The sequence below is a fragment of the Epargyreus clarus genome, unplaced genomic scaffold (assembly GCF_041222505.1).
Source record: "Epargyreus clarus isolate Ecla_fem2 unplaced genomic scaffold, WU_Ecla_fem_2.2 ptg000004l, whole genome shotgun sequence".
Lineage (NCBI taxonomy): Eukaryota > Metazoa > Arthropoda > Insecta > Lepidoptera > Hesperiidae > Epargyreus > Epargyreus clarus.
The window spans coordinates 6,087,255-6,100,774 of NW_027332212.1; the positions used below are offsets into that span (position 1 = coordinate 6,087,255).

The window sequence follows — 13,520 nt, forward strand, 5'->3', positions numbered from 1 at the left end:
TTATTAGGCAGAAATAGGTGTGACGGTGGTGCCGCCGGAGTCGAACCACAAAGGGTTCTACCACCTTTATATATTTAGTGGTGTACAAAACTAGTTTACATTAATGAGTGGTGTACAAAACTTTATTATTAGTCTATTGTGCTTATTATAAAATAACTTTCACTTGCTCTAACGTCTCTAAAATGATTAAGAGTTCTCTACAAAGTCTTTCTCAGTCTGAGAGAAGACTATGTCGTTACTTAAACGGTACATAATATATGGAATATTATTATTAGTTGTGTGTTACGCTACACAATAATTCAACAGATATTTAAATGTTATATTTTCCTGTTCCTTTGAGTGATTCATCGATACCTTCTACGAGTTTGCGACGTTTGTTTTAAAACCGAGATAATTTATCTTAACAAAATGTGACATAGTGTAACAAAAGAGCATAGCGATCATGCACTTTACATTGAAAACGTTTTGAGGAAAAAGAAATAGCACGTTTTTCTATATATATATATATATATATATATATATATATATATATATATATACTTAGCTTTTTATCTCGTTTTCTTCACAATTGCATTAAATAAAATGAGATATACCTAAGCCTTTACTTGTTACACGTTTACTTGTTACACGTCAAAGAGATCACGCAAGCAAGTCTACTTGTGTTATCTTTTCGACGTGAAATTGATTGTCACGTGACTACACGTAGTCACACTCACAATCCATTTTATCTCACATCATTTTATGTAATGAGAATCCCTTAATTTAAAAATAAAATTATTTTTTTGTTATTATTTTTAGCTGGTATGTCCTAGAAGTTGAAACCGATGGATCCTACCCCGATGAAATCCAGGCTTACGCCGCGGGGGTGGTCGAGGGTGCCCTCACCTCATACTTGATACATACCCACCTCGAGAACACCATTCGAGCGAAATGTGAAGACCAGCCTTTGGAGAAGCAATGCGAAAAACTGAGGGACGCTCTAGATAAATCTGTTAACATATGGAAGAGTCACGCAGCAGATAAAGGAGCTACGGATCCTTTTTGGCATCATGTAAGTTTTCGCTATTTATTAAAAAAAATGGTCGTTCTTTTTAGACTGGGCCTCCTTCAACTTTCCGCCACGGACATCCGATGAGCTTGAATGAGGTGAAATTATAAAGAATAGGTCGTAAAATTATATGATTTGAACTAAATACGAATTTTGCGTAGTTTTTGAAATACGGTAATTATTTTGCCATATCAGGGATCTCTTAAAAGCATTAAAATCTACGATTCCAGGTATCTTTATACTACGCCCAAATCAGTGGAATGTATACGGGTTGGAAGTATGGAATAATGCGAAGCCAGAATGAATACGAAGCTGATATATCCGATCTGTTTTGGTTGAACTCTGTTGCCGAAGTCGCCGAAATACAACACAAGTTGAACATATCGCTAGAAGACACGCCCGTAAGCCGTCTACCTGGGCTGTCGAGTGCCTTTCTGAGAATTGTAAATGACACGAACGAAGATGGTACAACCACCAAAAAGTTATACGTCGCTCAAAATGTTGCTGGAAGGTATTGTTTTTTTATGTGATTATTTTAAGAAGTTTAATTTAAAATTAAAAAAGTATTTCGATAAAAAATGATTTAAAAAATAGTTTTATACCAACCATGTTTCATATTAGGCAAAATATTGTAATTTTTTTTAATAAACAAAAAGTCCCTGTATGATAAAAAAAATAAGTGCACTTTCTTTTTTTTTTTAAATAATAACAGGTAAATGAATAAAGTAATTTTTGAAACGGGTTTACTGGTTCTGATGGAACTTTCACAAAACAGACAAATCCTAAGGATTCAGAACTTTAAATATCCAAATTACTCAGATCTGTTCTTCTTACAGTTATTCATCAATGACTAGAATCATGAAACGCTACAAATTGAACTACCACCGCACCTCCAAGGACACTGCACCAGCCCCCGGGGTCACCGTGGAGTTCACGGGGTACCCGGGCTCCATAACCAGCCAAGATGAGTTCTACGTTGTTAAAGGAGAAAACCATAGAATGGTGGTCAGTGGTACCACTTTGAAGAACTATAACAGCAAGCTGTGGAAGGACGTCAATATCACTGAACAGGTTTGATACTTTAAAATTGTATTCATTTGTAATGTTAAAGTTTCGAAGGTGGTAGAACCTTTGTGATTCGACTCCGGCGGCACCACCGCCACACCTATTTCTACCTAATAACAGCAGTGTTAGGCGCTGTTGTGTTCCGGTTTGAAGGCTGTGGTAAGGGGGACAGACTTTTCCGAGGCGTTCCAGCTTAGTCCTCAGGGGTAGCGGCGCATCTGTGGCCGACCTCAGGTAGGAATATCTAATCCTATCTGGGGTTGATTACAGATATCCATGGGCGGCACTAGCCACTTACGATCAGGTGGACTGCATGCTCGTCTGCTACTTCTATATAATAAAAAAAAACCTGCGCAGGTTTGCCTGTACAGGTATACCGCCGCGGTGTACCGTAGTGAGTATGGCGGGCATAACAGCGCTAAAAATGTCGCAAATTAAGTTATGAAGATAGTTACATTTCAAATAAGCTTACCTTAAGAAAGACTTTGTAAGCTGCGAGAATATTACATTTACGGGTGAATATTGATCTTTTTTTATATTTGTGATATTTTATCAGGAACTTGGTAAACATAGTTTACTATCTAAATTATTACATGTATCAAAGAAAAAAATGTAAACGGTAATTCTCATTAAGACTGTAAAATAGTCAAAAATGTATAAATAAGTATGAAAAGACAATAAACTAAATAAATAGTGTTAATTAGTGTAATTAGTTTATGTAATCATATGTTTTAACAATAAATAAGATAAATATATGCCCCTGGTGGTATTTCTTACAGGATACAGATTAGTTAGGTAATTCCCGTGATAGCAAAGCCTGTAGCAAACATATGAAAAAAGAAAAATAAATAAATGATAAATAAAAGATAAATTCTAGTTGGTATGATTTGTACACCCCTACCCTGTGTTTCTTGTGTCTGATATGTTTCTCTTTCAATTACTCTATGGTTGTCTGGAAAAGATCGGTTTTAAGTGATAAGGCCGCCTTTTGTACTTTTCATTATATGTATGTGAATATTTCTCATTTATTAGTTGGTGTACAATAAAGCATTTTTGTACTGTATTGTATTGTATGAAATTGACACGATTTAACATATTATTTTTGTTACAGATCCCAATAGGCCCGCGAATCACTGCTGCAAATCACTTGGCTACCAACGTGAGCTCGTGGGGCCGTACCCTCGCCACATACAACTCGGGTACCGCCTGCAAGCAATGGCTTGTGGTGGATTACAACAAGTTCGACCATCTCCACAATTCGCCGAACACAGACGCTGTACCCAAGACACATAAGAAAGAATACGCAACGGAAGTTATTGTCAATAAGTAAGTGACACAATAAGTTATTTTGTATACGTAAAACAAGTGGGCACGAGAAGAAATATCTTCTCCGATCAATAGATCTGCCACATAAATGCATGTATGTATTTATGTACGCGTGAGAGAAGTTATATTTCTTTAGCGCATTGAATAAAAAATAGAAAAGAATGCGTGCATAAATGTACGCACAAAAAATAAAACAAATTACAAAACGAGAAAGTATTATAAAATGATTGTGTATTATTAATAAGAGCACTTGTTGAGTCTTCGTCCAAATGACAAAATTTCATTGAAATCGATAGAGCGGCTTCGTAGCTTAAAATGTGACGCACACAGTGGCATGTGATTTAATTAAAGGTATTATATAAACGATAAGATATAAAAAACATACAAAACATTTTTACTCATTCTTTTTCATCTTTTCCTTGTAAAATGAAGAATTTTGATCAAATGGTCAATCAATAGTTTCGCGACTATGTACAACTCTAAACCGTCATAACTCCTTCAAACGCGTCAATTTAACAAACAGGAAACCAAGTTTTTATGAACATACACCGCATACTTACAATATTGCGCTTATCACTCATGTTATAAATAGTGAAGCGTGTTTACGCGGAGGTTTACCGACTTCTGGCAATCTGTGATGCTGTCACTCGCTATCTCGTCTCGTACATTCTAATGTTGCATGCTATGTACAGTATGTACTAAGATAGTCTATAATTATATGCAATAATTATATTTAGCGTATGATAGGCGGCCGACAGACTGGCGCAACGATCAGTCAGGCTATTATATATGATGCACTGAGAGTTACATTACATTTGAATGTTAAGGTGAAAATGAATGCTTTTGTTTTCAAGTTATATTTACTGACACGTTTAGTGCCACGCGTGATCGCGGGTTTAATTAACTAATGATAACCAATGTGTAACTTCTTTAAAAAAACAAGCAATTTTACATTTAAATTTTCCTGGAGCTTCATTTACACGAGACTCAATTGGAGATATTGGGATTTAAAGAGTAAATAAGTAATATGGTATACCAAAAACTATTATACATTTAATTTTTCCTGGAGCCTCAAACATTTACACGAGTTGGAGATATTCGGATTTAAAAAGTAAATAAGTAATATGGTATACCAAAAAATGTCTTACCTTATTTACAAAGACGTTTTTACTTACGTGGTTGGATTTATGATGATTATACTATACCAATACTAAGATATAAAACTGTTAGTGCAAACATTAGGATTTTTGTAATTAAAACTATAGCTCAATTAACCATACAATCAAAATAACTCCGGTTGACAGATAAACGTTAAGGAGGTACTGTTAACCGTTTTGTGCTTACCTATTTATATCATAATGATGATGATTGAGGATTAAACAATTTTGAAGGTGGTAGAAAGAACCTTTTGTGGTTCGACTCCGGCGGCACCACCGACACATCTATTTCTACCTAATAACAGCAGTGTTAGGCGCTGCTGTGTTCCGGTTTGAAGAGTGTGGTAAGGGAGACAGACTTTTCCGAGGCGTTCCAGCTTAGTCCTCAGGGGTAGCGGCGCATCTGTGGCCGAAATATCTAATCCTATCTGGGATTGATTACAGATGTCCATGGGCGGCAGTAGCCACTTACCATCAGGTGGACTGCATGCTCGTCTGCTACTCTTATATTATAAAAAACAAATCTACATTGTTCCAGGGAATCAGACATAAAGCACACAATCGTTCACCGTGCTGGCAACGGCCGTGCGAAGGGCCTGTTGTGGTTGATAGAGCAGGTGCCCGGCCGGACCCACTCCGCTGACCTCTCCGACGCCTTCCTGGACAAAACTTACTGGGCTACCCATGGACTACCTTTCTTTAAAGTAAGTAAAAAGATTAAGGACGATTTTTTAATAATCTGTGTGTATGTCCTGTATGCAATTGTGTATGTAATTAAATGTAATTAATTAATTAATCTGTATGTAATTGTGTGTAAGGCATTATGTTGATTAAATTTGTAGTTAGTTAGTTATGTAGACGTGGCGTGGCATATGTCTTGTTTGACTGATGTTATACCAGAAAATGTTTTGCCTTGTATTAGAATACTTAGCATTTTTACGTGTGTTACCTAATATACAATATCACTTGTAAAATTATTGGTAACATAAGATAGATTTGTAAAGATTACTTACTCTCAACAAGAAAATGTAACCAGTTTAAAGAATTAAAATAGTTGCGTAAAAAAGTTTTGCCACATCTCCGTGCTAAAATTTTCCTAAAATATTTGAAATACTTATTTATTTATTATGTCAATAACGCAGTATTAGTGTTTTATTCGTAAATATTTACTTATCAAAGTAAAATAATTACAAGTTGAAGGCGTAAGCGCAGTCTATGTATCAAATATAAAAATTATTAAAATCATACTTTTTCAAATTACAGGACATTGCCGAACTCACAAACGTTACCAAAATGGAAGAGATATATGGAGATATATTCTCAGAATCTGAATCACCGAGAGCGATACTGTTCAAACGGGGCTACAAGAACGCTACGTCATTGGAGAGCATCATTGAACTGATGAGAATGAACAACATCACAGCTATGTATAGAGCTAACAACGAGACCGAGGGTTGTACTGGCCAGGAATGTATTTACACAGAAGCAGGCTACTTGGCCGTCCTGGGCGTCAGAGGTGATCTTGTCAGATATGGCAAAGAGGCGTACGGAGTTATTGATACTAAGGTTGTCAGTGGTAAGTAAATACTTATATTTTTTAATTTGTAGTTGAATGCTTGCTTTAGGATTTCGTTGGAGCACTTTATGGAAGTATTAAAGTTATTCTATCATACTATTCAGATAAAAGCAATACCACATAGATAGATCATATTACTTAGCAACGGATCTGTAAGAGTAGGCGAGAAAAATAAAGAATTATAAAATGTACTTCTTCTCAGTCGTTTCGCTCTTGTCAGAGCGGTCGTGGTCATCATGTGTTGTGTGTGGGGGCTGATGTCACTCGCCTCACGACATTTCGCCATTTCACTCTACTGGTGGCCATTCTAGAGCAGTCGTGTACAGGGCCACCTACAGCTGATTTCACTTGATCTGTCCATCGCGTGGGTGATCGTCCGCGAGATCTGGTTCCTTCCACTCCGCCCTGCACGACAAGCCGTTCAATGGAGTCATTATTTCGTCTTGTAATATGCCCAAAGAATTTGAGTATACGAGTTTGTACTAGTGTAGATAGACGCTGTTTGATCCGGAGTTCTTGGAGGATGGAGACATTTGTGCGAAACTCGGTCCATGAAACTCCAAGCATTCTTCGCCAACACCACATTTCTAGGGCGTCTATCTTTTTCTTTTCCAATTCTTGTAATGTCCATGTCTCAGAGGCGTACAAAAATATGGGAAAGACTAAAGTTCGTATGAGCCGGGTTTTAGTGGCTTTGGTGATATTTCTATTACGCCATATCTTCTTAAGTTTGTCCATTGCAGTCCTTGTTATTGTCATCCGACGCTTGATCTCATCTATGCAGCCGCCATTATTAGAAATTAACGCCCCAAGATATATGTACGTCCGGACTACAGAACAGTTCGCAATTTCTGTTATTTGCGGGGAGTTATTGGTAGCATGATCTATTATCATCATAAAATGTACTACCGTAATCGAAAATGGTTATAAAATGTCTGTGGTTAAAAATAAACATTTTATCTCTGACAATGTTGCATACATCCGTGATAGTCATTCCTTAGACAAAAATAACGCATCATTTTCTTATCTACATCGTAAATCATAATACATTTTATATTACAGTCAATATTAACGAAAAAATGTTTTAGCTTTTATTTATCGCCTTATTAGTTCGTATGAATGCAAGAATACACTGAGCTGCAATTTTCCATACACTTTTCATTGTCAATGTCAATTGGGCAGATGGTCCAAGATATTATTATTATTTAATAGTTTTAATCACCCTCATGTTATCAATTAAAACGTTTTTTCTGATAAGTATTGAAAAAAGGTTTTTTTCTTAATTTTTCATTTACTATTCTAGGTACTCTCAACAAGATATCTATGGAATTCGTTGGGATTTCCAGTCCACCATTTACAGAATCGAAAACGCTCAACACCTCTGATGTACCATTAAATAAAGGGAATCTTGTATCCACATACACCGACCAGTTTGACGACGTACCGTCCCTCGATGGTAATGAAATTAGGGACCTCATGAAGCATCAACAGGAAGAAGCGAAGCAAGAAACCTTGGAAGAACTGAACAAAGACGTCGTTAAACCTTTCCAATGGTCTGAGAGTGCCTTCAGGAATGACGCACACGAGGTTCTCCCAGACAAATGGGAATTTAAGCCCTTCCAACCTTACTGGCCTTGGTGAAAGAATCTCCGTATTATTCTACGTATCCATAATAATGATTTAATTTTTAAGAAAACTCCAGTGAACCTTTTTGTTGGAGTGGACCATCTTATAGGCATAATGATAGTTTTTTAACGTATTCACTAAACTTGGCCGTCCGTCCGATTCGATTAGAACTGCAATGAAATAATTTACGAAAGTTTGATCATGATTTAATAAAATTTTAGACGATGTATTTTTACATAGATTTATTTATTGGAATAATGTTCGTCTCGTCTTGTCCTTTGTGTTAGTTACTTTTGTGTTTTGTGTACTTACAAATCATTTGTACGTAATTTATTGTTTACTTTTTATTTTTTAACAATTCCTGTATTGTTTTTTTATATTCAGAACGTCACAAATGTTTTATAATTTGTTACACAAAAAATATGTACCTATTTTATTATCTAATTCTTTTACGGATATCTAATAAAAATGAAGTGACTTGAACCGGAAATATTTGGAATTTTCTCTCGAAAATAAAAGTGTTTCAATGGAAAACTTATTGTTTATTTCTATTTACCTATTCCATAAATGGTCATACCACCTTCTGCATTTACTTTAATGTGATAATGCGCAATATTCTTATACGATATTGCGCTTTTAAAATAAAGCACTAATTTTACTTGTTTAGAGATGCAAACATGACTTTGTTATTTTAGGCCAGTATTTAAGGCCACAGCTTGACCTAGGCCTTGTTAACCGTATACTATATTTTAGTCTATCCTTGCTTCCCTTGAGAAACAAATTTGGAATGACCATGTATAGACAAATACCCAGGTATAGTGTCTCTTCCTTCCTGCATCCTTCAAACCAGAACGCTGCGATATTAGGAAGAAATCGCTACAGTAATAGAGAATCCGCCAAATAGTAAAGTACTACCATGTTCTACCACCTTTGCCAGATGTAATTACACAACCCAATATATTTTCATGATTATGAAAAAGCTATTCAATATAAATCTTTTGATAAATAAATGGTGTAATAGATTTGTTCTTTTGATTCTATCTTTATTTATAAATATTATTTTTATGCAACTTTTTGAAAAATACTACCTTATGGTTACTATACTCTTTGATAAAGACCGTGAAACAGAAAAAAATTAAAGACGATTTGAATAAGAATGCTGTTGGCATATCACAAAGTTAAGTATTAATATTAAATTATTTTATCTGTTATATTTAAAGTACGTAGTGTTTGTCATTGTCAACAATTGTCAGTTGTCATTCATGCCATTGTCATTTCATGTTTTAGAGGATTTTGTAAACTTATAAACTTTGGTATAAAAATAGATAAAATACATATATAAAATACATTTTGTATTGTAACTAAGGAGGCTACTGAAATACTTAATGTGTGTGTTTATATTTGATTAAGTTCCAGCCTAGTACACAAGAAAAGTTATAATAATGAATTTCTTCAAGAAGGCTCCTACTGTAAAAGGTGAGTCATTTTGTTTTATGTACCTAGCATACTAATAGATGAGATTACATTATTATGAGCAGTCGTAGCCTAGTTGTGATATTAATTTATTATTATATTATTAAATGTCATTTCCTTAAATGTTGAAGAAAATATGAAGACAATTGAGGAAACCTTTCATGCCTGAGTGATCGCCAAGGTGCGAAGCCAATCAATTCGCAGTTTCCCAGACTATTGCCTAAACCCCTCTCACTCTGAGAGCAGATCAGGGCCCAGCAGTGGGACAGTAATGAGTTGACTACGATGAATTCGACATTATTGTATTTTGTTACATTAGCTACATGTTTTGTATTACAGAACAACAACGAGAAAATGACCGGGAGCTTCGTAAGGCTACCAGAGATTTGGATCGTGATAAAGCAGCCTTAGAAAGAGAGGAAAAGAAATTGGTACAAAAACATTGTTTACTAAAATGTTAAATGTTGCATCATTATATTATTTTATCACCATAGTGATAGAAGGTAGTGGTCGAAACTAGGGTTTTCAACGGAATGGTCCTAGTTTTGAAACCCATTCAAAGTTGCGTGTGGTAGAATTTATTTATAACTTTCTATAATAAGAAGGAAAAAATTGTGAGGAAACCTGCACACTTGAGAATGAAGATAAAAGTTATCAAGAGTGTGTAAAGTCGACCAAAATTTACCAATATACATTGGCTGTGTAAGTTGGTAGGCTTGGCTTAGTGGATGGTGAACTATAGTGGTATGGAAGGTGGTAGGAACCTTTGTCACCTATATCTACCTAACAACAGCAGTGTTAGGTGCTGCTGTGTTCCGTTTTGAAGGGTGTGGTAAGACAGACAGACTTTTCCGAGGCGTTCCAGCTTAGTCCTTAGGGGTAGCGGCACATCTGTGGCTGACCTCAGGTAGGAATATCTAATCCTATCTGGGGTTGATTACAGATGTCCATGGGCGGCAGTAGCCACTTACCATCAGGTGGACTGCATGCTCGTCTGCTACTCCTATATTATAAAAAAAAATATAGTCAAAGACCACTCTCAATTTAAGAGGAGCATGCTCAGCAGTATACAATATTACTTTCTAAATTGTGTCTATCTTAAAGTGTATTTTTATAGAATGTATTAAATAAGGAGAAATAAATCTTCTCAAATATAATGTAACACATTTTCATTGATTATTGCAGGAGATGGAAATTAAGAAAATGGCAAAGGAAGGGAATAACGAGGGTTGTAAGATATTGGCAAAACAATTAGTACAGTTAAGAAAACAAAAAACTCGAATTTACACAGCTAACAGTAAGGTGAGAATATTATTATCAGTATTTGTATTGTCAGTATTTTTTTTGGCTTTTGGACTCGTACCTGCTCTATGATATAAACAATGGCAGGTATGGCTGTGTCAGCTCATGGAATCCAGGCCCTGCCCGAAAATGTTAATTTTGAAATTTAATAATACCTTTTTTTGCACCAACTTTCAACTTATTTTGGAGACCATTCTTATATTTCTCCTTAATAAAGATTTTTTCACTATCAACATCTATGATTATTCTATCACCTATTATTAACAATTTTCTAGATTACCTTTGATACCTACAACCGTAATAATCTTTTTATTATGGAGTTGTAAGAGTAAACAACATTATTACTTATTATTGTTACTAATAGCAAGAAGCAGTGATAGCCTAGTGGTTAAGAAACTTGGCCTCTCGATCGAGGGGTCCGAGGTTTGAATACCAGGCACGCACCCCTGATTTTTCAAAGTTATGTGCGTATTAGAAATTAATTATCACTTGCTAAACGGTGAAGGAAAACATCATGAGGAACCTGCATACCTGAGAGATTTATAAAAAGAAAATCTCAACAGTATGTGAAGTCTACCAATACGCACTTGCTCAGCGCAGGGGACTATGGCTTAATCCTTCTCATTATGAGAGGAGACTCGTGCCCAGCAGTGGGACAGTAATGGGTTGTTGATGATGATGATGATGATTGTTACTAATCTGTTACAGATATCAAGTGTACAAATCCACAATAAAGCTATGGGCGCTAACATAGCGATCGCGGGAGCCATGGGCACTACAGCCAAGACCATGGGCACTATGAACAAGATAATGAATCCACAGCAAATAGCCAAGGATATGGAGGCCTTCAAGCACGCTAGTGCTAAAATGGACATGACCGATGAGATGAGTAAGTGTATTTTTTTTTTAAATTGGTATGAGAAGAAGCGGTGAAAGAAACTCCATAACACACATCTTTTAAAAAGAAATGTTTTTTACATTGTTTAACTTAACCTAATGGTACATGTGGAGCTGGAACTACTTCAGACCACACCGTTTTGTCAGTCAAATAATCACTAAGTTTATAGTACCCTTTTTTTTACATAGCGTTTGTTTAACGAATGAACTTTTTTTCTGTAAGAACCAAATAGTGCTATACAAATTTTGTTTCCTTCCTAGTTTCAGACACTCTTGATGACATAATGGACGAGTCTGGAGATGAAGAGGAATCTGCAGGAATTGTTAACCAAGTGCTTGATGAAATTGGCATCGAAATTAGTGGAAAGGTAAGTTTCTTCATTGTTTTTCATATTTACATTATCTAGATCTAACGTGATCGACTAGGTCTTAGACTTCATTTATCTTTTATAAGTATAGAATTCACAATGGAGTCACAAAATTTGATCTTTTTGCTTTGTTTGTAATTTATGTATGTAAATATATAAACAAATATTACAGTAAACCTACATGTAAACAGTACAGAGATAAGTCACACATATATGTGTCTCTGCATATAAACAACCTTACTTTTAAAATATTTAAGCATAAACTATCCATTTTGAAATTGAAAAATGTTACTATAAAAATATAAATGTCAGAAAATGATAGTGTATGGGTCACTATTAAGTGAACTATGAGCGATTGTGATACATTCAATATTTGAATATTATATTTTAAATCATTTCACTTGAGCTGATTAGTAAAAAAGTACAACAAAAGTAAAAAAAGTTTAAGTTAAAATATATATTTAAGGGAAAGGGATGTATGGAAGAATGTTGTTTTTAAGGGAACGTCTGATACAATTAACTATCAATATATTTTCAGATGGCCAACGCTCCGTCCGTCGCACGCAATAAAATTGGAGAATCAACGACTGATGCGGATAAAGAACTTATGGCACAGCTAGCTAAACTTAAATCTTAGATTATTGTTTACTTAAGAAAGTTGTTTACAAGAACTTAAACAAAGCGTATGTGTTCTTATGTCGCACGTGACAAGTTATACTTCTTTGGCGCATCTAACAAAAAATAAATGTAACATTATGTACATATAAAGTGGGAAAGCTATTACAAAACAAATAAAATCGGTTGTCTGTAAAGTCGGTTTACTGACGATAGTTGAATGTGACAACGTCATAAGAAAGGCCGATTGTCCCTCTGTGTCGCCCGTTCCGCGCCCTCGCTTGCACTTGAAGCCTTAAATGGAACGCCAGAGCGAGGTAACGCCGCATGAGTCATGTTTTTTGGTGCGTGCAGCCGGCTCCATCGAATTATAAGACGTTGTCACGTCAAAAATATTACAAAATGTACCCGACACGACTAATAATGTGACGCAACGCATCGTATCATATGGCGACAAACTTGCAATATATAGAAGCCATCTTAATGGTGTCGATTTTATCTGTCAGTTTTGTAAAAAAAATACATAGTTCTTCCATATGCTCCGAAAGAAGTATAACTTCAAACTGTTATTTATTTTATGTAAATAAGATGAGACCTGATCAATTGCTTATATGTATTTCTATGTTGTATTTTTTGTGTTATATAAATATGCACATTTTTTTAAGGTTAATTACGTATAAAATTTTGTTATTAAATCGATAAAAGCCGATGAAAATAAGACTTAATTTATAGTCTGTGATAAACTTAATGGTTTTCTGAAATAAATGTTATTAAGTAAAAAGGTACATAATTTTATTTACTGCACTTTCCTGTTAGGATAATTAAGGCTTTCCTACACCTAATGTGTAAGGAGCTTATTTAATGTTACTCCCTTCAATTGTTTCTTATGCAATCTTGTATGTAGCAATGAGACTTTCAGTCCATCAGGTAGGAAGTGGACATTTGTCAGCAACTTTATATAGGACGAATTCTACCTGTAGCCGATCATAGATCTGTTGCTATTCTTGAGCACTAGGTTGAGCATGTGTTTTTTTTTTAATAATATAGAAGTAGCAGACGAGCATGCA

The 13,520-nt window shown here is 35.2% G+C and overlaps 2 protein-coding genes across 2 annotated transcripts in view; both read left to right on the forward strand.

The window, feature by feature from the left end:
- The window catches only part of lama (phospholipase B domain containing lamina ancestor), a 37,825-nt gene extending 29,493 nt beyond the window's left edge, over window positions 1–8,332 (forward strand). The window contains exons 5-11 of the mRNA XM_073093017.1: window positions 799–1,051; window positions 1,279–1,559; window positions 1,885–2,119; window positions 3,225–3,439; window positions 5,135–5,300; window positions 5,860–6,172; window positions 7,476–8,332. Of these exons, the coding sequence (XP_072949118.1) occupies window positions 799–1,051; window positions 1,279–1,559; window positions 1,885–2,119; window positions 3,225–3,439; window positions 5,135–5,300; window positions 5,860–6,172; window positions 7,476–7,813 (1,801 nt within the window). The 3' untranslated portion in view covers window positions 7,814–8,332. The remainder of the gene's footprint in view (window positions 1–798; window positions 1,052–1,278; window positions 1,560–1,884; window positions 2,120–3,224; window positions 3,440–5,134; window positions 5,301–5,859; window positions 6,173–7,475) is intronic.
- A 731-nt stretch (window positions 8,333–9,063) lies between these two features.
- On the forward strand, window positions 9,064–13,234 carry CHMP2B (charged multivesicular body protein 2b). Its single transcript, XM_073093018.1, has 6 exons — window positions 9,064–9,274; window positions 9,611–9,702; window positions 10,457–10,573; window positions 11,282–11,462; window positions 11,732–11,838; window positions 12,377–13,234. Exons 1-6 carry the CDS (start codon window positions 9,241–9,243, stop codon window positions 12,473–12,475), a joined length of 630 nt encoding a protein of 209 aa, XP_072949119.1. The 5' UTR covers window positions 9,064–9,240; the 3' UTR covers window positions 12,476–13,234.
- Window positions 13,235–13,520: the final 286 nt, after the last annotated feature.